The sequence below is a fragment of the Diceros bicornis genome, chromosome 31 (assembly GCF_020826845.1).
Source record: "Diceros bicornis minor isolate mBicDic1 chromosome 31, mDicBic1.mat.cur, whole genome shotgun sequence".
In the NCBI taxonomy this organism is placed as follows: Eukaryota; Metazoa; Chordata; class Mammalia; order Perissodactyla; family Rhinocerotidae; genus Diceros; species Diceros bicornis.
The window spans coordinates 8,124,118-8,151,234 of NC_080770.1; the positions used below are offsets into that span (position 1 = coordinate 8,124,118).

General features: G+C 50.1%; 1 protein-coding gene across 2 annotated transcripts; it reads left to right on the forward strand.

Moving 5' to 3' along the window:
* The first annotated feature begins 2,375 nt into the window (after positions 1-2,375).
* On the forward strand, positions 2,376-18,286 carry BATF2 (basic leucine zipper ATF-like transcription factor 2). 2 transcript variants are annotated; one of them, XM_058526473.1, is made up of 4 exons: positions 2,376-3,478; positions 4,899-4,998; positions 12,744-12,848; positions 15,944-18,286. In XM_058526473.1, exons 1-4 carry the CDS (start codon positions 3,372-3,374, stop codon positions 16,625-16,627), a joined length of 996 nt encoding a protein of 331 aa, XP_058382456.1. In that variant the 5' UTR covers positions 2,376-3,371; the 3' UTR covers positions 16,628-18,286. The 2 variants fall into 2 exon arrangements, with proteins under 2 accessions (XP_058382456.1, XP_058382457.1); XM_058526474.1 differs by lacking the exon at positions 2,376-3,478 and adding an exon at positions 10,736-11,563 and having other exon boundaries at positions 4,940-4,998.
* The last annotated feature ends 8,831 nt before the right edge of the window (positions 18,287-27,117 follow it).

A 27,117-nucleotide genomic window follows, 5' to 3' on the forward strand; every position in this document is an offset into this window, starting at 1 on the left:
ATCGTTTCTCTGTTGAGAAGCACGATTCATTTTGCCACTGAGAAAATTGAGGCTCACCGGGCGCTTAGCACAGCGACTGGCATATAGTAGGTGGTTTGTTGTTGAATGAATGACGTTGTCCAAGAGTTTGGTTCTTTACCTTGGCGCTCAAGTCCAGAAAAAGTGAGGAAACTGAGGCAAGGGACTAGGCAGATTGTAAACTCAGAAGGGTGAGCTTTGTTGTCTTGTTTTGAGCCCTCCTTCCAGCCCTCTACAAGATAAATATGAGTAGGCAGCCCAGAGTAGGCTTTGTCTGATGCGTGGGAAAGAACAGTCAGGCACCGGCTGAAGATAACGGCTAACTTCTGTGTAGTTGTTTACAAAGCACTCCGTGCTTTCTACTTCATCCCCCTGGCAACCCTGAGAGGTTTATTTCCTTTTTGTAGATGTGATAGTGGAGTCAGAGTTTAAGGAGCTTGGGCAGCGATTTAAACTCAGGTCTGGTCGACAGTCAAGTGCACTGCGTTTCCTGGTCCCTCCATGGTGTTGGTCTGGAGAGGGAGAGATCTGGAGTGGTCTGGACCTTCCCATCCTGCAGAAGAAGGTTGTGGACAAGGGAGGGCTGGACAGAACGGGGTGCCTGGCTGGGCCCCCTGGGACAGCACTATTTACCCTCCACCAAGCACACCCAAGGGAACAAAGTGGGCGTAACTCCTATTCAAAGGCTTTAAGACACAACTGAGATCACAGTGTGCCTGCCGTCCTATCTCCATGAGTCTCTGCTACAGAAATTCTAGCACCAGCAAGTGAACATTTATGACAAGGAAGTTCTCTGTGGCATGGTGTGGAATAGCAAGAAACTGGAAAAAATTGAAGTGCCTTCAGTGGGGATCAGTTACCCTGCTTGGGGTATGCATGTGTGGTGAATTCCATGAAGCTTGGAGAAAGGTGAGGAGGAGTGTTAATGCACCTGCATGGAAAGATGTCCGTGCCATGTTAAGTAAAAAAGGCGAATTTCAATTTTAAAATAACAATAACCCACTAAAGAATGTTTTTCAAACTATAGGATGCAGCCCATTAGGTAGATTGTGAAATTACTTTGGTGTCACAAATACGTTGAACCATATGAAATCACCCATATTCGACCGTTTTGACTACAAAGATACCAGTTTCGTATGGTTCAACCTAGTAGCATGAGCAAAATTTAAATAGAATGAACGGAACAGAAAACATTGCTGCCTTTGCCCATGAAGTAAAGATAAGTGGTATTTGTTGAACCGTCTGTTTCAGATATTTATATGGATGTGTGTACTTCTGAGAGGCACAGTCACAAAGTGTGAAAATCAGAGCAATTCCACTGTTAACTCTGGAGTTGGTTTGAGGGAAACTTAAAATGATTACCTGAAGCACTTCTGGATTGTTTTACTTTACTGCTGCCATTAGCACTAAAATCCTTGTTTCAATGCCAGGGTTAAAGCCCTGCCATGTCCAAGCTGCCCTTGTAGCTTCCCAGGGGCCACATAGTGGGGTTACAATGAATATCAATTAAAAAAACAACCTGGAAGCTCTGAAACAGTAGACCAGGAAGTAACTGTATTTAACTTTTTTTTGTGTGTGTGAGGAAGATTAGCCCTGAGCTAACATCTGTTGCCAATCCTCCTCTTTTTTTTTTTTTTTTTTTGCTGAGGAAGATTGGCCCTGGGCTAACATCCGTGCCCATTCTCCTCTACTTTATATGGGATGCTACCACAGCATGGCTTGACAGGCGGTGCATCGGTGCGCACCCGGTGTCCGAACCTGCGAACCCTGGGCCGCCGAAGTGGAACGCATGCACTTAACTGCTATGCCACCGGGCTGGCCCCTGTATTTAACTTTTGAAGAATGATTGCCAGTAGCTAGAAATCAGGGGGCTGGGTGGGGTGGGGGCTTTTAAAGACAAGTGTGAGGCCCTAGCGACAGGCGTATTTTCATTTGCCTTGTGGAAAGGAGGAAAGAGTGCTCTTAAGGAAATAAAATCTATGGGGAATACCTTTGGAGGAAAACTGGGCAAGAAGATGTATAGAGCTGTAGTTACATATAACTGTGAATATATATATTCACAAGAAAGAATCATGAAATTAAAATACCCAAATCCTGACAGCTGTGAAACCTGCTTTTGAAGGGAGAGTTTCTTGGGACTAAGTAAATGGATTGTAGCTTGAGGATGGGGTTCTAGACGGCTTTTTTTTTTTTTTAATGAAATTTGATCTTTAAAGATTTTATTTATTTATTTTTTCCCCCCAAAACCACAGTAGATAGTTGTATGTCATAGCTGCATATCCTTCCAGTTGCTGTATGTGGGACGCGGCCCCAGCATGGCCGGAGAAGCGGTGCGCGCCCGGGATCCGAACCCCGGGTTGCCAGCAGCGGAGCGTGTGCACTTAACCGCTAAGCCACGGGGCCGGCCCAAGATGGCTTTTTAAAAGGCATGATTTCCCAATGTCTGGGGAGGAAAATTTGGCATTATCGTTTTAATTTTAAGAGGTAGAGCCTGTTTGATCCAGCCATTCCACTTCGTGTATCACCTTTATAATCATAAAGGAAAAATAACAAAACTCTTTTTATTCTGGAACAACAACAACAAAAGCCGGGGGGGAAGACCTTGCTTAAATTATAATTGCTGATCATTGAGCATTAGCAAGAAGTATACCCAAGTGTTTATTTGTGTATATAAATATTTTAAACTTGTTCTAGATGCATTTTCTATCTGATTGTTTTAAACTATAATGTTTATATGAGGTTGTTTACAGTTACAGTTTTGATAAGAGAAATCCCGTTTTTCTCTGGTGAGACACATCTGTGATACAAGTTTAATTTTTGGACCACATGCACATGACAGAAGCACAAACCAGCACTTGGTGGCAGCATACCCAAGTGTAGGTTTTGTCCTACTAATTAGTAAACAAAGAACTGGAAGGTTGAATGAAACCTAATCACTGAAATGGCAGATGCCTATAGACCACAGTTTGGCCCTGGCCTGCTCTAAAAATCTCGCCTCCTATCTTCCTGTAGGCGTTAAGTATCCAAGGGTGGCCCTGTCCCCAGTGGGTGTGTCCACCGTGCAAGCCATAGCTGAATGCCTCAGATGGTATCAGAGTGTTCTAGCATCTTTGTAACAGGTCTCAGCCCAGCTGCCTCGCGTGGGAGGCAGAGGAGGTATTCTCTCCAACTTCCAGATGGCAAAATAAGCTGTTACTCACACCCCTGCCAGCCACCCACGGGCACCTGACATCCTCAGACCTTTCTAGAACCTTAGGAGTGGGGAACGACTCGAAAATCTGAGCTCTTCCAACAACTGCACCCACGTCCACCTCACCTGTACCTGTGCCGTCCTCAAAGGCACGGCTGTGCCGATGCTTCTTGTCTCCACAGGTCCTGGCTGGGGAATCAGGAGGAGGAGTTGCTGGGCCTTCACTCAGCAACCTGAGAGCCAGGTACCACTCTTATCTCCACCTGACAGGTGAGCCAGGGCCTCCCGTCACCTAGACAGCTGCAGCAGCCTCTGCTCAGAGCCTTCCACTGTCCTGTATCTTTCAGAGTTAGAGCCCCAGGTCTCCAGTGGCCTACGTGAATGCCCCCCACCCCCACCCCAGGCACTCTGCCCCCAATCACCTCCTCCTCCCCCTCCCCTTACCAATCCTCCAACCCACCAGGCCTGCCTATTCCCACCGCCCCTAACCCTTACCTCCCTGGCATCTCCCTCTCTTCAGTTCTTCACTCAAATGTCCAATGTCTCAAAAAAAATTTTTTTTTTTAGGTGAGGAAGATCAGCCCTGAGCTAACATCCATGCCAATCCTCCTCTTTTTGCTGAGGAAGACCGGCTCTGAGCTAACATCTATTGCCAATCCTCCTCCTCGTTTTTCCCCAAAGGCCCAGTAGATAGTTGTATGTCATAGTTGCACATCCTTCTAGTTGCTGTATGTGGGACGTGGCCTCAGCATGGCCAGAGAAGTGGTGTGTCAGTTCGTGCCTGGGATCCGAACTGGGCCGCCAGTAGCGGAGCGCGCACGCACTTAACCGCTAAGCCATGGGGCCGGCCCCTCAAAAAATTTTTTTGTTCAGATGTCTCAGTGAGGCCCAGCCTGACCGCCCTGTTTAAATCTGAAAATGCCCGATCCCCCACTCACATTCCCCAAATCTCTTACTTTGCTCCATCCTCCCCCATGACATGGAAGGCCTTCTGCCAGCATCTACAATTCCCTTAATGTATTACATTTATTCTCCCCACCCCTCCATCCCCACTAGAGTGGAAGCTCCACGAGGACAGGGATTTGAATCTTTTATTTTTCCAGTTTTATTGAAAATAATTGACATTCATCACTGTATAAGTCTAAGGTGTACAGCATGATGGTTTGATTACATATATTGTGAAATGATCATCAAAATAGGTTTAGCTAACATCCATCTTCTCATATACATACAATAAAAAAGAAAAGAAAGAAGGGAAAAAAATGTTCTCCTTGTGATGAGAACTCTTAGGACTTATGCCCTTAACAACTTCCCTATATGTGGTACAGCAGTGTTAGTTGTGGTCGTCATGTTGTAGATTACATCCCTATTACCTATTTATTTTAAAACTGGAAGTTTGTATCTTTTGATCACTTTCCTCCCTTTCCCCTCCCTCCACCCTCCGCTTCTGGTATTGGGTCTTTTTTTTTAAACAGATGTCTCCCAGCCCCTAGAACAGGGCCTGCCACATAGTAGATGCTCAGTTAATATCTGTTGAGTAAAAGGGACAGAGGCAGAGCGTCCCTTAACTGCTTTCTAGCTGCTCACCTGGTCAGAAAGCATCAGAGCCTAGTCAGCCTTGTTCTAACCACCAGACTTCTCTGCCTCCAGACCAAGGCAGACCTGGTCCCCACCCTCTGACATCCCACAGATGCCAACTCCCAGACCAGGCCCAAACCAAGGAGGACATCTTAGAGGCACCCTCTCCCGGCAGGTGTCTGAGGGGAGCTGAGGCCTGGAGGGGAAGGCAGGTGAGTGGCCGTGCCAGGAGAGGAAGCCAGGTCTCCTGTGCCCACGCACCCACCCTCAGTTCAATGTTCAGCCCCTTGTTCGGTAAAGAGCCCCCTCTATTCTCTCAAATGGCACGGACCCTTCGGGCTCAGAGGTGTCCATCTCCCGAGAGGCCTCCGGCTGGCCCCAGCCTCCAGCCACAGCACGAGGGGCCCTGAAAGGTAAGTTGTCACAGTCCTCCATTTTACATATGAGGAAACGGTAGCGTGTGAACTGCGGTGAACCCCGTTCTCCTGGGACCCCTTCCTAGCCTTCCTTCTGCACGGGCCCCTCCCGGCTTCAGGAACCTGTGGGAGGCCCCACCTTCAGTGGTGCTTCAGCGTGGGTTGGCGATCCTTCCGCTGCTGACCCACAGCAGTTGCCACCACAGGTACAAACGCTCCCTGCCCTTCCGAGGATGCCTTGTGTCCCCGTTGTTTCCACTCCGGGACCGGGACACATTAGCTGGATCAGCGAGGAGCAAGATGGGAAGAGCACGCCGGGGCTGCGGCAGAACCCGGCCTGCCTGCTCTGCCACCTCCTTGCACTTGGCCAAATCCCCTCCTCTCGCTGAGCCTCAGTTTCCCCAGCTGTAAAGCAAGGAGACTGGATGGACGATCTCTAGAATCCTCTGACCATGACCGACTGCCAGCCTGCCTCGCCAAAGCTCTTGGCACCCTTGGTCTGGTCCTTGGGCTGAGTCTGTCAAGGCAAGCACTCTCTTGTCTGTTGCTTGTGAGTTGCAGGCCACACTAGATTAGGCTTTATCCCCCACCCCAGCCTAGCCCTCCAGGCCCTTGCTCGTAACCCTGGCTGGCCGCTTCCCCGCACTGGTCTCTGAGTGAGGCCTTCCTGCCTCTCGGAGCTCTTCCTGCCTTCTCAGAACCCACAGAGAAGATAAGAAGAGAGAGAGCCATTTGAGGGGTGGAAAGGCTCCCTAGAAGGCCGGAGTGACAGTCCTTTCTCTCCAGGGTCCAGAATCTCAGCAGGGTGCCCAGCCTAGGGTTCTCTGCCATCTGCAGTGGACAGTGGGAATGTGACATCACAAGGGAGGCCCAGCCAGGGACACTGGGACAGGAGGGAGCTCGCTGGTAACCACTTTCCATATGTGGTTTCAGGGGTCATGACAGCCCTGGCAGAGCAAGCGTGTTATCCCCATTTTACAGACAAGGAAACTGAGGCCCAGAGAAACCAAGGACCTTGTCCAAGGTCACACAGCTAGAAGTGGCAGAGCAGGGATTTGAACCCAAGCCAGTCTGGGACTTGGAGCACCTGGGAAAATCCAGGAGCTGTGGTCACCACTGCCACATCCCGCAAAGCCCGGGAGGCCCACCAGCGCTTCAGGGCTCAGTTATTTATTATTTATGCTCCCTGCCCACTTCCAAAAGTTGGAGTCAGCTTCTTGGAAAGCTGTGATGTTAAAGGAATAGTGGAGAATCAGAGGCACAAAGCTGTGGAGGTGGCAGAGGGCCCGGCAAGACTAGGGGGTGGGATCGTCCACCAGCTGCTGCCGAGAATGGCACTGATGGTGTCACAGAGCCCCGGTGAAGTCACCCAGTTCCTGGGAGGCCCGGCTATTCGCAGATTCCGGCTTTAGTGAGTGTTCACAAGGTGCTGTGCTGAAGTGAAAGTCAGTCCTTTCCTCCTTAGGCCCTGGGGAGTCCCCACGATGTCGCAGGCCCCGGTTCCTGCCCGGCGTTCAGTTATCTGGAACTGTCCCCTCAGCAAGCCTTTGCTTTCCAGCCCACAGGTCCCTGTGAAGTAATGGAAAGAGTGCCGGGCTTGGTGTCAGAGAGACATGGGGCATCGAGTCCGTCCCACCTGGGGCTGTGACTCGGCCACGGGGTGTACCGCTGAGCAGCAGCTTCCTCGCATCTGAATCTGAGCGGGAGGTGGCTTCAGCCTAGCGTCCATTCCTGCATCTCCCACCAACAGCACCTGATGCCCTTGGGGAGTTGCCCTTCCTCACCGTATGGTTAAGATGGGGCTGACCCTATCCCCTAGGCTCCAGGATGGGTCTGGGACCCCAGTCTTGCCCTTCTCCCCTTAGCTCCTGGCCACAGCGACTGATATCAGGAATTAGCTACATGACTCAAGCCAGAGCAAAGAGAGGCAGGCCTGGGACCTTTGTTGGAACTGTTGGGAAAGTGGCAGGGAGTGGAGGGAGGTGTCCCCTCTTGGGGCAGCTAAGCTGGTGTTTCTGGCGGCCATCTTACTACCATGAGCAGGCCCTGCCTGAGAATGTACCCAGCCCAGAAGAGAGCAGATAGCATGAGACGCTGACTCCTGATGACATTGTTTGAGCATCATGATCCAGCCATGCCTGAAGCTGGTACACTCTAGACTCATCAGTGTCTTAAGCTTGAGTTAGATCATTTATAAAACTGTTAATCCAGAGAATCCTTATTTCCCATCTCTTATTGAGACTCCTTTGTAAGCATGAGAAATTTTGAGCAATTTACATCAAATATTAAATGCTGCTTCTTACCTGTGGACTCAGTCATGAACTTTTTTTTTCATTAGAAAGGTATTTCATTAGAAGAAAAAATCTCATTCCTGTTCTTGCTCTCCACCATTTTTTCCTTAAAATTGATAGTAATGAGGGGCCAGCCCTGTGGCCTAGTGATTAAGTTCGGTGTGCTCCACTTTGGTTGCCTGGGTTCGGTTCCCTGGGCACGGACCTACACCACTTGTCAGCAGCCATGCTGTGGCGGCAGCCCACATACAAAGTAGAGGAAGAGTGGCACAGACGTTAGCTCAGGGCAAATCTTCCTCGACAACAACAACAAATAATAATAATGAAATAAAATACAAGCCTGTTGTTATGTGAACAAAAAATTCATCAAATATTTATTGAGTGCGTTTGTGAAAAGTATAACAAATGTTTATGTGACTTACTGTGTGCCGGGCACTGTTCAAAGCCCTTTACATATATGACTTTGTCAACTCCTTACATTGTTATCCCCATTTTACAGATGAGGCATAAAGAGGTGGGTTAAGTCACTTGCCCAAGATCAAGTTCCAGGCCCAGGATCGAGCCTGCCCATCCTTCAATGTCTTTCCTAAAGAGCTCCTTCTCTGGAAAGCCTTCTCTGGTCTCTCCAACGGGAAGTGCCCCCTGCCCGCCGCAGATGTCCCCACAGAGGCAGAAGGCCATTACCCTCCTGCCCTGCCCTCCCAGTCGATGTGCTGGGCGTGCCCCACACCCCGTTGGGTTGTCAACTTGTCCCAGCTGAGGCTTAGCTCCCCCGCAGGCCCATCCACAGTTGCGAGTGGGAAGTCGATAGCCAGCCTCAGCCCCCCAGCAGCCACCTGGCCTCTTTCTCTGCTGTCCATCATCTGAAGCTCCCTCGAGGTGCCCTGAGGAGACCAGGCCTCAAACGAAGAGTGCACATGGGGGACCTAGAAAGAGGGTCCTCATCCTGGGCAGCTGGAGACCCCGGCATCTCTCCAACCCCAAGAGGTGTGGGAAGGAATTGGGACAGCTAGGATGCATCAGTGCCTCCTAGCTTCTCCCAGACCAGCCGTGTGACCGTCCGCTTCCCGTGCCTCAGTTTCCTAGCTGGTGAAATGAAGAGGCTGGTTAGGGAGAGGCCCCCCCCGGGAACTCAGGGCAGGTCCAGTGGGAATGAGTAAAGCAGAATTTTCTTTACTCGTCCAAGAAGCTTTTTGGGTTCCTGGCAAGCTGCCTGCTGGACTTGCATTTGCTTATTCATTAGTTGAGCACCTATTATGTGGAGGCAGTGCTTGGGGCTTTGGGGATACTTCAGAGAGTAAGACCGGCAACAGTCCTGCTGCCCAGGAGCTCAGTCTGCAGCTCTGGTTTTGGGAGACCTCTGAGCCTTCACCCACCGGGGCTGCAGGCTTTGAACTTCTGGACCAGGCCTCCCTCATTGGGTGTGGAGAAGGACTGAGAGCTTGGGGGAGAGAGATGTGTCCTCCCTCCAGCTCTCCCGGCTCCCGCAGGGCAACCTAGCCGCTCTGAGCATTAGTTTCCTTGCCTTCTAAGTGAGAGGTTGGACTGGATGGCCCTGAAGCCTGCCCTGCCAGCCTGGGAGGGCATCCACCTCTGCGGGGAAGCCTGACATAGCCATTCATGGTTAAACATTACCCACTCCCTGTCCCTCCCTCCCTGCCATTCCTCAGGGAGATCAAGCCATGAACGCTTCCGTCTTCCTCCAGGGCTACAGCCTCCTGGGAGGGGCCACAGGCACACTTGCTGGCTGTCTCTCTTCCACCCGAAGCCAGGGTCTTGAGAGGGGATGACTGGGGGGGGTTCAGGTCTGGGGCTTGGGGTGGAGTGGGGAACACTTGGGCCCTAGCCACTCCCCCCACCAGATGTTTTTTCTTGGTTATGTCATGCACTTGCCTCCCCTGGATCCTTCCCTGGGGAGTTCATGGACTGGCTTAATGAGCCCCTCAGGTGCCCGCCTCAGGCAAGAGCCCCAGCCCTCCTGGTTTCTGGCAAACAAAAATAATTCAGAGAAATTGGGGATGCCTCTCTGCAGGGGGTGCCCCACTTCAGCCTCTGTTCCCAGGCCCCTCACAAGCAAGGAGGGGTTATCATGCCGGGTCCCACCCACTCAAGCCTTTTAAACTATGAGCCTGCGTTAATCCTGCATTTCCACAAATCTCAGGAATGGGAATGGATTCTAGCCGGATAGTACTTTACAATAATGTATGCAAAGTGCTTTCTTTTCATCATTCTTTTTTATCTTCAAAACAACTTTGTAAATTAGGTATGATTTGTCACCTCAAGGCAATAGACCTGGCAAATAGAGTGTCAGGAGTCAGTCAAGTCTTCTGACTCTAAAGCCCAAACTGGTATGATGCCCAGCTCTAGGCATAGCAAGAAACTGACAATCTCCATGCCCTGCTCATGACAGACATCACTAATCAATCATGGCATGGCAGACATTGTTAATCAATTGCAGTGCTCTTTTCTAATAAGCTCAGAGGCAGCTGTGAATTCAACACAGTATTCCAAGACACGATTACCTATCAGAAGATCAAATCCACAGTATCTGCCATTCCTGTGATCCCACGCCATCAGTCTTGAGCCCTCAGGACTCAGGCACAACCACCAGATGCTCGCACCAGACCACAGGAATGCATTGCACATCAGTTGCCACACGGTTCTTGGAGAGGGGCTATTGGCTCCTCCATCCCCCAAACAGATGTCCCTCCCCAGCATGGTCTCTCTCAGAGATACAAGCATGCAGGTTTGCCTGGGGCTGTGGGGTTCTCCAGGTCTTGAATAGAAGTTTTTATTATGAAACACTTCAGGTATACCCCAAAGTGCAGATACTAATGTCATCACAGAGAACTGTGTTCCCACAGTTTCAGCAACGAAACACCACAGGCATAACTGAAGTCCCTGTGTGTCACCCTCAGTCCCCCACTGAGGCCACCACTCTCCGAATTTTGTGTTTCTTATTGCTATGCATATTTTTATACTTTTATTACATATTTACAAATCCATATTATTAAACCCTACAGAAGTTCTGTTCAGATCTTGTGGCAGCTTGTTATTTTCATACAATTGGATGTTGTGGACTTGTAGGTGCGATGCTAGGGGCAGCTTTGAATCTTCCATCATGTCATACGTTGCGAATATCTGTTCAGCCTTTCCTCTGCACCAGGCATGGTTTCAGGTGTCGTACCTGCCTTAACTCATCTGATAGTCACAGCAAAATTCTTTTTATCCCCACTTTACAGATTTGGAAACACAGGTACAGAAGGGTGAAATTATGTACCCAAGTCACATAGCTTGGAAGCCGCGCTCCTAATTGGTGAACGTCACTCTCTATTGCTGCGTGGTCTGTTGAATGAAAACACAGTCATTTAACCATCTGTCCTCCTATTTTAAGGCCATTGCTTATCTTTGCAGACATGCCTCAACATTGGTCTCAGAGGGTTTGGGGGTGGTTGTACTATCTTGCTGGTTCCTTCTTACATCCAGTCTGTGAGGGGATATTTGTATCATCCCTTCACACCCTTTCCAGATGAGGAACCTAAGGCTCAGAGAGGGTGAATCAGCTTCTCAAAGCTGCACAGCTCCAATGTGCCAGAGGTGGGCTGTGAACCTGGACTCCTCCAATTCCACAGCCTAGAGGTGCTCTCATATCCCACATGAGCCCTCAGTCCCCCTTGACTTCTCCTCTTGGCTCTGTCCCTGGCAGCCTGCCCTCCCTCCCCCAGAACACCCTCCCCACACCTGACCTTCCATCTCCCCTCCTCTGGCCACCCTCCACTGCCCTCCTCCCAGAGAAGGGGCCCAACCGGAAGGCCAGTTCATGTTAGGAAATTCCAGCCACGTGAGCCAACCCGAGCCAGGGATTCTGAGCAGCCGGTTGCTTTAGGAGAAACTGAAACTTGGCTTGCTGGGGGCGGGGTGGTCACTGGTGATTTAAAGAGCTGCCACTTCCTTGGGCCCCCAGAGGGCATTGGGAGGTCACAGCACCGAGGAACACCTTGGATGTGAGCCTCTGCACCCCTGGCCAAGCCATGCGCCTCTGCGGGGAGGATGAGCTGCAGACTGGGACAGTGAGTACAGGGACCAGGGACAGGGATGAGAAGGGGAATGTGCCCGAGGGTCCCCAGTGCCCAGGCAGGGAGGGATGTGGTCAGAGCCCCTAGTCCCAGCTCTGTGTACATGAGCTGTGTACCGTGGGCTCCACACACCCCTTCTCTGGGCCTCACTTTCCCCAGGGGATTGGAATGAGGGCTTTCCAGGTCTCATATTGCAGATCCCAGCCTCCAGCTTAGAACCCGGCCTCTGAATACTGCTCTCTCCTAACCCACCTGTCCTCCCCTCACTGCCCTTATGGCCGTCTCCCTCTCCAAATTCTCCAGCATGTTTCCCCTTGGAGGCCCTGGCCCTCTCCCAGGACCCAGGCACGGAAGCCACCCCTCTTCTTTCACTGCCGGTCTTGCCCCGAGGTTCCAGTCACCTGGAATGGGCCTGCTGTGGCCATGAACCTAGGAGCATAGCGACCTCAGCCAGGGTCACAGGTGTCAACTTTGAGTCCACTGTCCTGTCAAAAGGATGCTCGATTCATTCATTCGAGGTTGCTCTCCCCCCAGAATGTGAGCAACACAAAGGCGGGGAGTTTGCCTGTTTTGTTCGCTGCTGTGTCCCCTCAGTCAGTGCCGGGCAAACAGTAGGTGCTCAATAAATATTTGTTGAGGACATGAAGATCAGCTTTGGGCCTGAGCTGGGCATGGGATGTGGAGCTGAATCAGACCTCAGCCCTGCCCTCTCAGATGGAGCTCAGGGCTAGGGAAATAGTAGCAACCAGAATAGCAGGAGCTGACCTCTATTAACCCCTGGCTCGTGGCTGGCCCTGGGCTGCCTGCTTTATGGGCTGTGAGGAAGGCACAGGTGCCTCCATTATACGGATGAGGTGCCTCAGCTCAGAGGAGTGACTTGCCCAGAACGACAGGGCCAGTAAGGAGAGCGTGGGTGTGAAGTCAGTCCTGTCTGGGTTCAAATATCGGCTCCCAGCTTCCTCAATTGTCCTCCCCCAACATGCTGTGAGCAGGACATGTGGGTGAGGCTGGCTTTCCAACCAGGTGTGCTGTGTTGGCAGCGATGGGGTGTGTGGGCCCCATGGGGTGTGTGGGCGCCAGGGGGCGGGGAGCCAGAAGGGCGTGGCTTTACAGACAGCCAGGAGGGAGGGCACAAGCCCCTGCCTGGACCCTGAGCTCCCTCTCCGCCCTCCAGGACCCCAAGGAGCATCAGAGGCAGCTGAAGAAGAAACAGAAGAACCGAGCGGCTGCCCAGCGCAGCCGGCGGAAGCACACGGACAAGGCAGACGCCCTGCATCAGGTGGGGGACGCCTCTCTTCTCGGCCCTGACTCCACTCACCTGGCCCGGCCACCTCTTCTCCATCCTCCTATGAGCAGTTCTCCCTACACTGCTGTGTGTTCCCAGGCCACCTGAGTTGGGGAGGAGGGAAGGGCTCTGCGACTGAGATTTGGAAATTCCTGGGTGTTGAGTGTAAATTGTGTGCCAAATACATGCTGGGCTTCAGAGACACAAAGGTGCCTCCGCAGCCAGCTCTGCCCTCAAGGTGTCCCCAGTCTAGGGGGAGGAGACGGGAGGTGGAGGGAAACGGGGAGAACCCAGCACCTGACCAGCTCAGACACTCGTTAAAATGCAGATCCCTGCCCCTTCCCCCTCCCTGCCTGTCAGGGTCCTGATGTGGGTGGCCAGGACCACACTGTGACACACTCTAGTTCAGGGTGAAGATGGGCTGGCTTTAGAGTCACAGCTGTGGCACTCATTAGCTACAAGTCACTTCCTTCACTGAGTTTCACTGTCCTCATCCAAAAATGGGGACGATATCCAGGCCCACAGGCAGGATTGTGGAGACTAAAGGAGGCAAAGGAACCCGGTAGGGCAGGGGAGGGCTCCACCTGCACTTGCTTCTTGACGTGGCATGGCAAGTTGACCTTGGATGGTAACCTGACCCTTGGAGCGTCCCTTCTTCCTCTGTGTAGATAGAAAGTGTACCACCGGTTTGTCCCAGCAGGAGAATTAAGAGCTGGGCTCAGACCTGGGCTCAGACCTGGCCCTTGGGGGGTTGCATACATGTTAGTCCTTAGAGTGATGAGTAAGAGTCACAGTGCTCTGCACCCTAAGGCCCTGTGCTCTCTGCAACCCTCGCCCTCACCTGTCTGCCCTCCTCTCCTGACATCCTGAGCTCTGTTCTCCCTGTTCCTTCACTGACCAAGTGCATCCAGCCTAAGGGGCTCTGCCCTGGCTGTTCCCTCAGCCCTCAGACAGTGGTCCAGCTAGATCATCACTTCTTTCCGGTTGTTTGGCTTAAATGTCACTGCCTCAGAAGGGCCTCTCTAAACCATCTGATCTAAAGAGACCTCTTATTGCTACTCGGCTTTATTTTTCTTGTTAGCACTAACCTGTTACATATTTAGATGTTGTTCATTGCTTATCTCCCTTACCAGACTGTAAGCACCACGATGGCAGGGAACTCTTCTGTTCCCTGCTGTTTCCCCATCACCTGGAACAGTGCCTGACAAATAGGAGACACTCAGTAATTCCCTGGGGAGCGAACGATAGAGTTAGAATAAAGTGCTCTGGGAACGCATTGGTGGGGGCAACACACAGGTAGTAGCATCAAAGTGATATAGAGATGAAGTCTGAGCTGGTCTTGAGGGATGAACAGGAGTTTTCCAAATGGACGAAGGTAAGAAAAGGCATTGCAGGCAAATGAAATAGCGCTGGCACGGTGTGAGAGAGCAGCACCCTGTAGATTTCATGAGAGCGAGGACTGATGCCCAGGATGGTGCCTGCCTGGCAGGGGGAGAAATTTCATGCATTTGTTTAGTCATTTCCTCCAGAAATGCCTATTGAGTGTCTCTTGTGTGATGGGCACAGTTCTAAGCATTGAAGACACAGCTGTGAACACAGCAGACCAAAACCCACCCACCCACCCCTGCTCCCCAGGGTTCATATTCTCATGGAGGAGCCAGGCAGATGAATGAATGAATGAATGAACGAATGAGTGAGTGAGTGACTCACTTTCTAAAGGTGACTTGAAGCTTTTGGAGAATTTAGGTGAAGGGTGACCTAATGACATGTTGTTGTTTGTTTTTGTGTGTGTGTGAGGAAGATCAGCCCTGAGCTAACATCCATGCTAATCTTCCTCTTTTTTTTTGCTGAGGAAGACCGGCTCTGAGCTAACATCTATTGCCAATCCTCCTCCTTTTTTTTTTCCCCAAAGCCCCAGTAGATAGTTGTGTGTCATAGTTGCACATCCTTCTAGTTGCTGTATGTGGGACGTGGCCTCAGCATGGCCGGAGAAGCCGTGCGTCGGTGCGCGCCCGGGATCCGAACCTGGGCCGCCAGTAGCGGAGCGTGCGCACTCAACCGCTAAGCCACGGGGCCGGCTCCTAATGACATGTTTTAAAAACATCATTCCACATGCAGAGACCAGCCTGAGAGTGGGGCTGCTGGTGGCTTTGAGGCCTGTTAGAACTTTGAGTCCATGGCCTGAGCAACATTTTTATGTCATTCAGCCTGATGAGTTGTGGAAATAAAGTTCTTTCTGCATTTTCCACCATTGTTGTCATCATCAATGGTTGTTTAGAACTGCACGTTGATGATTGTCCTGGTAGGTTCTCAGAACCCAGTGTTCAGCAGAACAGAACCTAACAAATGCTGATTCAGGGATGCTGAATAGAACACAGCCATGCTGCCAACTTGTAAAACAGTACCCCAGACTCCTCCCACAGAGCCTCGGTGGGCGAGCTCTGGGCGCTGGGGAGGTCTGGCAGCGGCTCTAGGCAGCTTAGAGGTGTCCAGGACAGAAGGATGTCTAAGTTGCCATGAGAAGGCAACATCAGGATTAGCCCCCGGAAGAGGGTGCTGGAAGAGTGCCCAGGCAGAGGAGTCAGGAAATGTGGCGAGGAAGCAGAGTCCATCTGTGGGACAGGAAGTGAGAGGGAGCAGCAGATATTGGAGAGATAACGCTGGAGGTGTGAGCTGGGGCCGCCACACACAGGGAGTCGTGCTGTGCTGTTTGGTTATTGACACAGTTGCCGAATGGCTCCTTTGGGCCAAGAGAAGGAGGTGGTTTTGGGGGGCACCCCAGTTAGGAGGCTGGTGGAGCTCCCAGGCGAGTGGAGATCGTAGGCTGGCAGAGACCAGCTGGCTCAGAGAATTGGCAGTGAGGAAGGAGAGCAGGCAGATCTGAGCCCCATTAGGAGGTAGAATGGGGGAGACTTGCTGGTGATAGTCGAGCTGGCCAGAGAGTCACCAAGGGGCCCCAGCTTGGACATGCGCATGGTGATAGTATCTTCACTCCTAAGTTGAGGACCCTGGGGGTGGGGAACAGGACTCATGCTGGGCCCCTGATGCTGGCTGACACCCCCTCCCTGCCCGTCTGCATCTCCCTCCAGCAGCACGAGTCACTGGAGAAACACAACCACGCCCTGCGGAAGGAGATCCAGGCTCTGCGAGCTGAGCTGGCGTGGTGGAGTCGGACCCTGTGTGTGCACGAGCGCCTGTGCCCGATGGACTGTGTCTCCTGCTTGGCTCCCATGCCCCCCAGCTGCTGGACTCAGGCAGAGCAGCCCCCAGGCCCTGTGCCCCACGGACAGCATGGCTGCCTGGAGCAGTCAGGCCTGTTCCAGACCCCACTTTCCTCTCCCTCTGCTCAGCAACTCTCTCCAGATCCCCAGCCTCATGGTTCCCCCGGCCCCCTCCTGTCCCCTCTGCCCTCGCTGTCCCTTGGCTCCACTGCAGTCACTGCGTCTTCCGTCCAGCTGTCCTCCAGCCCTGTTGAATCTGCCTCGCTCACTGGCTCCAGCCTGCTGAGACCTTCCTCCAAGCTCAATGCCCTCCTGCCCAGCCCCCCAACCCAAACTTCCCCTCCACAGCCCCTTGGGCTGGAGCACCGCACCAGGAGGAAGCTGGAGTCCTCACCCCACAGCCCCTTGTCTGCTCTGGGGCTGACCTGTCTGCAGGATAGGGAGCATAAGCCTGTTTTCTCAGTAGCAGATCTGCAAGGGTTGGATGTGGATCCCAGCCCCCACCCCCTCCTGGCCTTCCCCCTGCTCTCCTCTGCTCAAGTTCACTTCTAACCTGGCCCTGGAGCCGGGCTGGCCCCTTCCTTGGGCTCAGGAAGCAGCCTCAGCACACGGGCATCTCTTCCCTTGCCATTGGAGGCTGTCCTTGGCTGACCAGCTGGCCCAGGATTTCACCAGGGAAAGGGAAGCCATCACTGCATGCCCACCTCTCTGCCAGGCCCTGTCACTGCTACTATCTTATTTCAGCCTCAGGGGCATCCTGAAAAATCCAGATTATCACTCCACTTTTTCAGATAAGGAGACAGAGGCTTGGAGAAGCCAAGTGACTTGTCCAAGTTCACACAGCCTTTCTTGGGATCTGAAACACCACCATCTGTTGTCTTTCTCCTGGTGGGATCATGGCCCAGGCACCCTAGGGGTTGACGTCCTAGAAACTGAGGACTGGTGTGAGGAGGTTTAAGTGCTGGGAGCAGGGAGGGGCTGTCGCTTCTGATTTGTGATTCCCAGGGCCACAGAGCCCTGCTGTTCCTGAAACCTCGCCCTCGCTGGGGCCGCTCCAGAGTCCAAGCCTGGGGGGCGGGTGAGGCCAAGCAGGAGCCCAGAAGTGGACTCTTTCTTCCCCAGCAGTGTTTTCAGTACCAAGGAGCTGAACCTGTGGGTTGAAATTGGTGAGAAGCCTGGAATAGTCCTCCTGGGATGTCTACAGAAGGGGTACCTGTAGCCATACCAAGACTTCAGGGACATTCTGCGGGGTCAGCTCTCCAGGATATTCCCAAATAGCACCCTGCCTCCCTCCTCCCACCAAGCCATGAGGGTCCTGAGAGCCATTCATGTCATGCACGAAAGGCCTAAGGAAACACCAAGAGAAGGGTCAGGTGCAAGGTTATGTTTAAGCAAGTGCTGGACCTGAACCTGGCGGCAGGGAGACCTGTGTCTTCTCTGGGACCACCTCCATCCCTGGGCAGCCCCTGGCCCCCATTGCCCTCGGCTTCTATGAGCAGCGCCCCTCATTGCTCTTTGGTTCGATGGCAGCTGGAAGATCAGAGGCCGGGACCAGGTGGAAACTCAGCTGCAGTGTCTGCTCCAAGGCAGGTTCTTGTTTCAGACCCAGGACAAGCACTGTAAGGGGCCTGCGACGAGAAACTCCAGCTCTTCACCCAGATTTTCAAACACATGTAAGCGGACACTATGCAAGTGTTTGACACACTCCAGGATGCTGAGCACAAGTCTTGGCACATATGGTAAATAAATTAAAGCGTTTTCCAATTCTTTTTGCTTTGGCCAGTTGTTTAAAGCTCTGGTTGTACTGTATACTGTTGAAACCAAAGGGCCTTTGAAAGAGGAGGGAATAGTCTAGAATCTTAGAAGTGGGCAATCCCTCGTGGACCTCCTAATCTAACTCCCCCTCCCATATTGCAGATGAGGAAACTGAGGCCCAGAGATGGGATGGACTTGCCTAGGGTCACACAGCAAGAGTAGGTGTGATGGTTGCAAGATTGTCGATGGAGGCCGAGCTGGGGTCACCACAGGTTCAGGGAGAGGAAGGAAGTAGCAGGAGGGAAGCCAAGATGCTGTTTATTGGAAGAAAGCTGGAGTCTGGGACAAGAGTTGATATATGCACCATGGACCAGGACTTGATGGGGGAATGAGGATACTATGGTCTGGCTTGTGTCTATATACCCTAAAATATGTCAGGCACTGTGCTGTGTTTTACTTGGGTTAACTCAATGATGCCTCTAATAACTCTGTGAAGTGGGTATGGTTATTATCCCCACTATTCAAAAGGGGAAACTGAGGCCTGGAGTGTTAAGTAACAAGCCCAAGGTCACATAGCTAGGAGATAGTATAGACTTGATGCAACATGAGGAGCACTTAACCAGTCCTGCCTTCTGTCTTCCCCATACTATCCCTGTAGGCCCTGCATGGAGGGGCCGACACATGTTGATAGACATGACCCAAGAAGGTAAAACCCTACCTTAAGCTTAAAACTAATAAGAGAGTGACTAAATTGATGTTGGTATGCTCCTATGACACACTACCAAAGAACTGTAAGAACAAAGGAAGCTTTGAAGAATATTTAATGAGGTGAGAAAATGCTCACAACATATTAAGCAGAAAAAATAGAATGTGTAGGTGCCACTATAATTTGACATTATGTTTGTTTAAAAATACAAACAGAATCAAAGGAGTGGGAGGAGTTGTAGATTCTTGAGGAGGGAAATGAGCTCATATCTGTGAATCCTCAAATTTGTAAACACAGCTACCACTATAGCATAAGCCTTCCCCGTGGTTGAATATATCCTAGAAATCTATATCTGGGTGTATCTATTGCTGCATAACAAATTACTCCAAAATGTAATGGCTTAAACAATGAACATTTATTATCTCACAGTTTTTGTGGGGCAGGAATCTGGGCGTGGCTTAGCTGGGTGGCTCTGGCTCAGGTTCTCTCATAGCTCCAGCCAAAGTGTTGGCCAGGGCTGCAGTCATCTGAAGGCTCAACTGGGGAGGATCTGCCTGGAGGCTCATTCATGTGGCTGTCTGCAGGCCTCAGAAGGTCCACTTCCAAGCCTACTCACAAGGTTCTGGCAGGATTCAGTTTCTTGAGGACTGTTGGACTGAGGACCTCAGTTCTTACAGGGTGTTGGCTGGAGATATTAGTTCCTTGCCACATGGGCCTCTCCCTCAGGCTGTTTGACATGCCAGCAGGCATCCTTTAGAGCAAGCAAGCTAGAGAGTGAGGAATGGTGAGCAATACAGAATCCACGGTCTTTTTGTAACCTAATTTCATAAATAACATCCTGTCACTTTTACTGTATTCTCTTCAGTAGAGGCAAGTCACTAGATCCAGCCTACACTCAAGAGGAGAGGATTACACAAGGGCATAAAAATCAGGAGGGGGGATCTATGGGGGACATTCATCTCGGAAGCTGCCTACCGTCCTGGGCGAGGAGCAGCACTTTCTTGGATCCCTTCTTTTTCATCACCAGCTCTAGCAGTTGGCTTTCTTTGGGGAGGCCATTTTTCAGAAGGACCCAATTTTGGCCCCTTGGCAGCAGTAGCCATGCCCCCAGCAGTGAGCAGAAAGGATATGGTGGGTTTGGGGCTGCAGCAAGGCCCCCGGCTAGAGACTCACAGCCTCACATTAGCCTTGCAGCAAGCAATGCAGACGCTCCCTCCTCAGAATGACCTTTGAAGTGATGCACGGACAGTCAGTGCTGAAATAGCAAGTTTGTGCAGGCTAAGAGTTGTCTATGCTTTGAAAAGTAATCACTCACTGGAGGACTAAAGTTTAAACTCAATTTAAACTCCTTTAGCTCTTTTTTTCCTGGTATTCACCTCTGTAGTGGGTTGAATGTGGCTCTCTAGAAGATATGTCCACCCAGAACCTGTGAATGTGACATTATTTGGAATAAGGATCTTTGAAGATGTAATTAAGTTAAGGATCTCAAGAGGAGATCATCCTAGATTAACCAGGTGGGCCCTAAATCCTATGACCAATAAAAGGAGGTCACCAATAATCGGAAGAGAAGACACAGAGGAGAAGGCCCTGTGAAGACAGAGGCAGAGATTTGGAGTCAGGCAGCCTCAAGCCAAGGAACATCAGGAGCCACCAGAAGCTGGAAGAGGCGAAGAAGGCTTCTCCCCTATGGCCTTCAGAAGGAGCCTGGAAGCAGGGAGAGCAGTGAGGAGGCTGTTGCAGTCATCCAGGTGAGCGACAGTTGTGCCATGACCAGGGTGGTAGCAGGGAGGTGGTAAGAAGAGGTCAGATTCAGGGTGTGCTTTATAGATAGAGCTACAGGAAGTGCTCATGGATTGGATATGGGGAAAGCAAGGAAGGAAGGATGATGCTGTGGTTTGGGGCATGAGCAATTGGTGAGCAAAGACCAAGAACAATTGGGAGAGGAGTGGTTTGGAGTGGGGGGTGGGGGAAGATCAAGAGTCCTGTTTTGGCCATCTTCAATTTGAGATGCCTATTTCTCATCCAAATTGATAGAAAAGAGTTTGAAGATCAGAGGAATAGTCAAGACTAGGTATATAAAAGTGAAAGCCAGCCGTATAAAGATGGGTGGATGGACAATGAGGGCTGGGTGAGATGACCCATGAGGGCCTCCTCTTCTTGAGCCCCCAGAGTTCTCTCAGCCTGGCCCTCCTTCCCTCATCACTCCTGCACACCCAGAATCTGCCCCCATCCTTCCTCTTCAAATGCTTCTACCTCTAGGAAGCCTCCTGTGATCTTCCAAGATGAAAACAACCCCCTTTTCCTCAGGCACCTCATCACACCTATGTGCCTGTTACCGGCATCTACCATTTCCCTTCTTGTGTGACTGTGCCTTCCTATCTTCTCATCTCCCTCAGTGGCAGAAACCAGTCTGGCACATCATGAGTACTTTGAAACAGCCCATGGATTGGGAGGCAGTAAAGCATGATGGTTAGAGAGCTTGAGCTCCAGTGCCAAAGAGGCCTGGGTTCACATCCCAGCTCCACTACTTCCTGGCTCAACTTCTTCAAGCCTCACTTTCTCATTTGAAAAATGGGAATTAAAAAATGCATCCACCCGCAATTGACTCTATGTATATGTGTGTATGTGTATACATATCCATATATATGTGAATATATATTATATATATAATAGAAGAGCATATATTCACCAAAAGACATGAATGTTTATATCAGCAGCATTCATAATGGTAGAAAATTGGAAACAACCCGAATGCCCCATCAACAGTCGAATGAATAAATTGTGGAATATTTTACACAAAGTAATGCTGCACAGCAATGAGACGGGACAAACTACAACTGTGTGGAACAATATGAATAAATTTCACAAACATAATGTTGAGCTATAGAAACCAGACACAAAAGAGGAGACAGTTTGTATGATCCATTTGTATAAAGTTTGAAAGTAGAAAAACACTAATCTATGCTGTTAAAAGTCAAGGTAGTGGTTACAGTCAGAGGCTAGCACCTGGAAGGGGACCCAAGGGGCCTCCTGGGGTGCTGGTAATGTTCTGTTTCTTGATCTCTTTGATGGTTACATGAATGTAGTCACTGTATGAAAATTTTATTGAGCTGTATGTTTGTGATCTGTGCTGTTTTCTGTTATGCCTGATACTTCAATAAAAAGAAGTGAATGTAAGGAGCATATCACAGTCCCTGGCATATGGTAAGTGCTCAGCAAACGTTAGTTATTGAGAAGGAAGGAATGAATGAAAGAACCCATGCCTTGCCCCCAAGTGAAATCCATTAACAATCAGAACCATGGACAGATCAGAGTCTCCCCTCAAGGAAGGCTAGAGGAAAAGGGAGAGATCTCTGGTCTGGTACAGGGGACTTGAGGCAGGAGAGAATCTGAGACCTTTCCTCTTGGATTAGTGGTTCAGTGCCTTCTGGGGAGCAGTCCTACATGCAGGAAGGAGACTGTTCCTAGGGGACTGTGGGTATCTGTGTGTGTGTTCATGCAGAATTTCATTCCATTTTAAAAGTCTGAAGATCTTTGTTTTTCCAAGCCAGTGAAGGCTGAAATCTCCCTAGAGAGGCCAGTCCTGGATCTAGTATATCCAACAGCTTGCTCAGGCTCTTGCAGGCTTTGCTCACTTTCTTGGGCTTGTGTTCATCTGGTTAGGAGAGACAGGGAAGAGACTCCAGGCAGGGTAAAAATAACCTATGACAGAAGACCTTCTCTCCTGAGTCATCCCTAAGCTCCAGGAAGAGAGGCATATTTTGTTTGTATCAATTTAATGAGCTTCTTTATTTGGTAGTGAGTTCCCTGTCACTGGGAGTATCCACACAGAGGCTGCACAACTACCTGACAGGATATTGCAAGGAGGATTCCTGCAACATGGAGAACTTACCCAGGTGACTGTCAAGGGTACTCCAAGCCTAAAATTCTATTATTTAATTCAACACAAAATTTCCTTGAAGACATGAACTGCTTCTCTCTGCATAGACCCCCCCCCCCACCCCCAGCAATACTTTTCTCTTTTCCTAAGAATTAAGACATTTCATGCTCAGTAGGAAGTTTGAAAAGCAGGGGAAAATTTATCCATACCATTGAATACTACTCAGCAAAAAAAGGAATGAACTACAGATAACATGTAACAACTTCGATGGATCTTAAGGGCATTATGCTGAGTGAAAAAAGCCAATCTCAAAAGGCCGTATACTGTATGATTCCACTTGAGTAACATTCTCAAAATGACAAGATTATAGAGATGGAGAACAGATTAGTGGTTGCAAAGGGTTAGGTAGGGTTGGGGGAGGGGTGGGTGTGACTATAAGGGGTTACATGTTTGAGGTGATGGAACAATTCTGTATCCTGCACGTGGTGGTTACACGAATCTACGTATGTGATAAAATGATTTAGAACTATGTACACACTTTACAGCAATGATGATTTTCTGGTTTTGGTATTGTGCTAAGTCATGTAAGATGTAACCATGGGAGAAAAGTGGATGAAGTGTACAGTCCTCTCTGTATTGCCTTTGCAACTTCTTGTGAATCTATAATAATTTCAAAATAAAAAAAATTTAAGAGCATAGCAAACGCCACTGTTAACATTTTAGCATATTTCCTATGAGTTATTTTCTTCACACAGTTAGGATCCTATTGTATATAAATTTTGTATCCTGAAATTTTCTCTTAATATAATATCTTAGGCATTTTCTATGTCATTAATTACTCCATAAAACAACCACTGTAATAGTTGTGGAACAGGCCAATTTCACGGATATGTCGTCATTTACTTAACCACCCATCCCTTGTTGAACACTGGGCTGTTTCAAATTTTTCACCACTATAAATACTCTCATGATGAATATCTTTGTGGAGAAATGGTTCCCTACATTTTGAATTCTTTTCTTAGGCTAGGTTTCCAGAAGGGAAATTAGTAAGTCAAAGGAAATAATTAAAACAATTAAAATAGTCTGTTTATTTTTATGGGGGAAGGCAGTTGCCGTGTTGTGAGGCCACTCAAGCAGCCGTATGGAGAGGTCCAGGCAACTAGGAACTGAGGCCTCCTGCTAACAGCCAGCAGCAACTTGCCAGGAGTGTGAGTGAGTGCTTTGGAAGCAGATCCTCCAGCCCCAATCTAACCTTCAGATGATGGCAGCCCCAACCTACCTCTTGACTGCAACCTCATAAGAGACTCCAAGCCAAAACTATTCGGCTAAAACACTCCTAGATTTCTGACCCACAGAAACTGTGTGTGAGGTAATACTTGTTTATCATTTTAAGCCATTAAGTTTTGGGGGAAATTGTTACACAGCAATAGATAATTAATACAAGGAGTTGGCTAGGTGATGGTGAGGAGTCATACGGCAAGGAAAGAATTCCAGGCAAAAGGAAGAAATAGCATTGAGAAGGGCCAAGAAACAAGAGAGAGGAGGCTTGTGGGGATGGAGTAGGCTGGGCCTTGGGGGACCTAACCCAGCTGCAGGGCTGCCTCCTCCCCAGAGTGCCCCAGGGCACAAAGGCGCTTGATCTAGACCTGCAGCAACACCCAAGGTGGGTCTGAGATGGCAAGCCGGGGACAGCTATTGAGGTTGCAGGCAGTGACTACATCAGAGTTCTGAAAGCCCTACTGGTTTGAAGAGTGCTCCAGCAAGCTGCAGGGGGCCCAGGGCCGGGGCCCAGGGGAAATAGGAGCTAGCAGGGACTTAGCCACGACCCTCATCTCTGCAGGAACTGGCAGATGCCGGGGGCGGGGGGCAGCTGACGTGGAGCGGAGAGCCACACACACCAGCTTCCATTTCCGACTCTGTCACTTACTGTGTGGCCTTAGGTAAATTAACATAACAGAGACAGTTTGCTCATCTATACAGACAAGACTCACGACAAGGCTTATCTTGCTATGCTGGGTGCAGGATAAATGGGGTGGTCCATGGGAAGCCCCTGGTAGAGGGCCCGGCACACAGTTACATTTGGTGTCTGTTTATTCCGATTATTTCCTCCCTGGGCAAAAATGCAGGTGGGGATGTGAATGAATGAATATGGCTACAGGAAGACGGACTGGTTTGGCTCACAAGTATCTGCACTCACCTGGATACCGAGCTGCAGCAGCTTAGAGGCAAAGCCAGGAGTCCACATGGAGAGACATTGGCGAGTTGTTGCCCTGAGTTAGAAGCCAGGGCCATCCAGCTGCTTGGGGAAGGCAGAAAAGAACAGATTTGAATGGATACTTCACAAAGGAAAACAGATGAAGAGTCAATAACATGAAAAAGTGCTCAACATCATTAGTATGAAACTACCGATGTCAATAAAATACTACTGCACACTCACCAGAATAGCGAAAATAAAAGACTGACAACACCAGATGTTGGTGAGGATGTGGAGCAACCGGAACTCACATATGTTTGGTGGGAGTGTAAAATGGTACAATCACTTGGGGAAAAGGTCTACACAATGAAACATACATCCACCTGACAACACAGCAATTCCGCTTTTAGGTATTTACCCAAGAGAAATGAAAACATACGCCCACGAGAAGACTTGTAAAGAGTGTTCATAGCAGATTTATTCATAATATCCAAAAACCAGTTAAAGCCCAGGTGTCCATCAATTGGAAAATGGATCAACTATAGTATATTCATACAAAAGAATATTACTCAGCAATTAAAAGGAACAAACTGGACTTATGCAGCAATATGGACAAATCTCAAAAACATTATGCTGAGTGGAAGAAGCTTTACACAAAATAGCACACACTATATGCTTTCATTTATATGAAGCTCTGAAACAAGCAAACAATCTGTGATGAGAAAAAATTAGGACAGTGGTAACCTCCAGAGCAGGGGTGGAAGGCGGGGCAGGGACTGACTGGGAAGGGGCACAGGGAACTTTCTGGCGTGTTGATAGGGGTTTGGGTCACAGAGGTATATGCATTTGTCAAAACTCATCAAATGTACACTTAAGATTTGGGCATTTCACTTCATGTAAATTTTATGTCAAAAGAAAAAACTTGGAAATCGATATTGATCTCTATTTAATGATGTGCATGCTGAAGTATTTAGAGAGAAGTATATTGATGTCTGTAACTTCTTTGAAAAGTCTCAAAAAATAATGGGTTGATGGATGGACAGAGGATGGATAGACAGACGGATATGTGATGACATAAGAAGAGTTATATTGTAATGATAGAGTCTAGGAGGTGGGTGTTCAACTTTTCTGTGTGTTTGAAGATTTTCATAATATATATTTTTTTATATCAAGACAAAAGTCACTTGGGATCCTTGGTACAAATGCAGAGTGCTGCCTGCCTCCTGAAGGTGACTCCCTGGGGCCGGGCCTGGGAGTCTAGAACAGGAGTCTAGAACAGGTTCCATGGAGGATTCTCTAGGGGCTCAGTTTCCCAGCTGGGTCCAAACACAAAACCTTTCCAGGGAGTGCTCTTCTGAGGGGGTCTCTCCGGAGTCTCTCTCACCTCCTTGCTGGGGTTCTCTGCTTCTGTTCTGCAGCCACCACCTGCAGGAATCAGCTCTCATTACTAAATGCACAAAGGCCTCCAAGGTATAAGCTGAGCCCAGAAGGGTTCTGAGGCTTCTTTGAGCCACCCTAGCCCACCCCACCACCTCCCTGAGCTCTACAAGGCTCACACCTGGGTGGTCACTGGGTGTCTTGCTGTGACCCAGACACCCAACAGGCAAAGAAGAAGAGACAATGGGCCAACCAAATGATGGTCTCCACCCTTCGGAGACCTTCCTGCCCCCATCCCCAGGGCTGCCTCTCTGAGCCAGTCAGTTCTCCCTGAGGCCCCGCCAGGCCAGTCTCTGGCCTCCAGCCCCCTGGAGCTGAAGACTGAAGGCTGTTGCCTGGTGGGTAATTGGCCTGGGAAGCCCACAGGGAGGTGGTGGGGGTTCAGGGGAGGAGGGAGCCCCAGGTGCTGCAGGAAGTGGAGCTGTTGATTAAGTGGCTCAGTCCCTCAGCCCGCGAGACAGGAGCTGCAGAGGTTCAGGGAGCAGAGGCTCTTAAAGGAGACAAGACCCCATTCTGACCCTCTCAAGGACGTCACAGGTCTGCCTGGGGGGCTGTCCCAAGAGCTGCAGCAGACTCCCCTGCTCCCGGCACTCTATCCTTCCTTCCTATATCCCGGGCTTCTTCACAGGTCATGCTCAGCATTTGTTCTGTCCTCTGGGGCTCCATGGTGGAACCACTCAGCGGGAAGGATGCCAGTTAAGGAACCCATGTGACCAGGGCCCCTCTGAGAAGCCCTATGGGAGTCCCTGGGAGAAAAGGACCAGGAGAGGGTAGAGTAATCCCCAGCCCCAGCTCAAAGCAAGTGGGACACTAGTCAAGACCACGGAAATCCCTGAGAGGCCAGGTGGTCAGATTGTTGTGATGAACCGCAGCAATGACGGCCCCTTGATAGTACCCAGCCCTGGGCTTGGCTGTGAGAAGCACCTGAATTGTAACCACAGCCACAGGAGGGAAATGCATCATCCAGCGTGTGGTCCCCACCAGCAGCATCAGCATCACCTAGAAACTTACATAGCATGTTTGACATGTAAATTCTCTGGCCTCCTCCTCCCCAGACCTATGAATCAGAA

Bases quoted from the DNA above. Each gene is read 5' to 3' on its own strand.
- BATF2 (XM_058526473.1), top strand. From the start codon at position 3,372: ATGCTTCTTGTCTCCACAGGTCCTGGCTGGGGAATCAGGAGGAGGAGT. The intron at 4,999-12,743 runs GTGAGTGGCCGT...TCCGCCCTCCAG, and splicing joins AGGCCTGGAGGGGAAGGCAG to GACCCCAAGGAGCATCAGAG. The intron at 12,849-15,943 runs GTGGGGGACGCC...ATCTCCCTCCAG, and splicing joins AGGCAGACGCCCTGCATCAG to CAGCACGAGTCACTGGAGAA.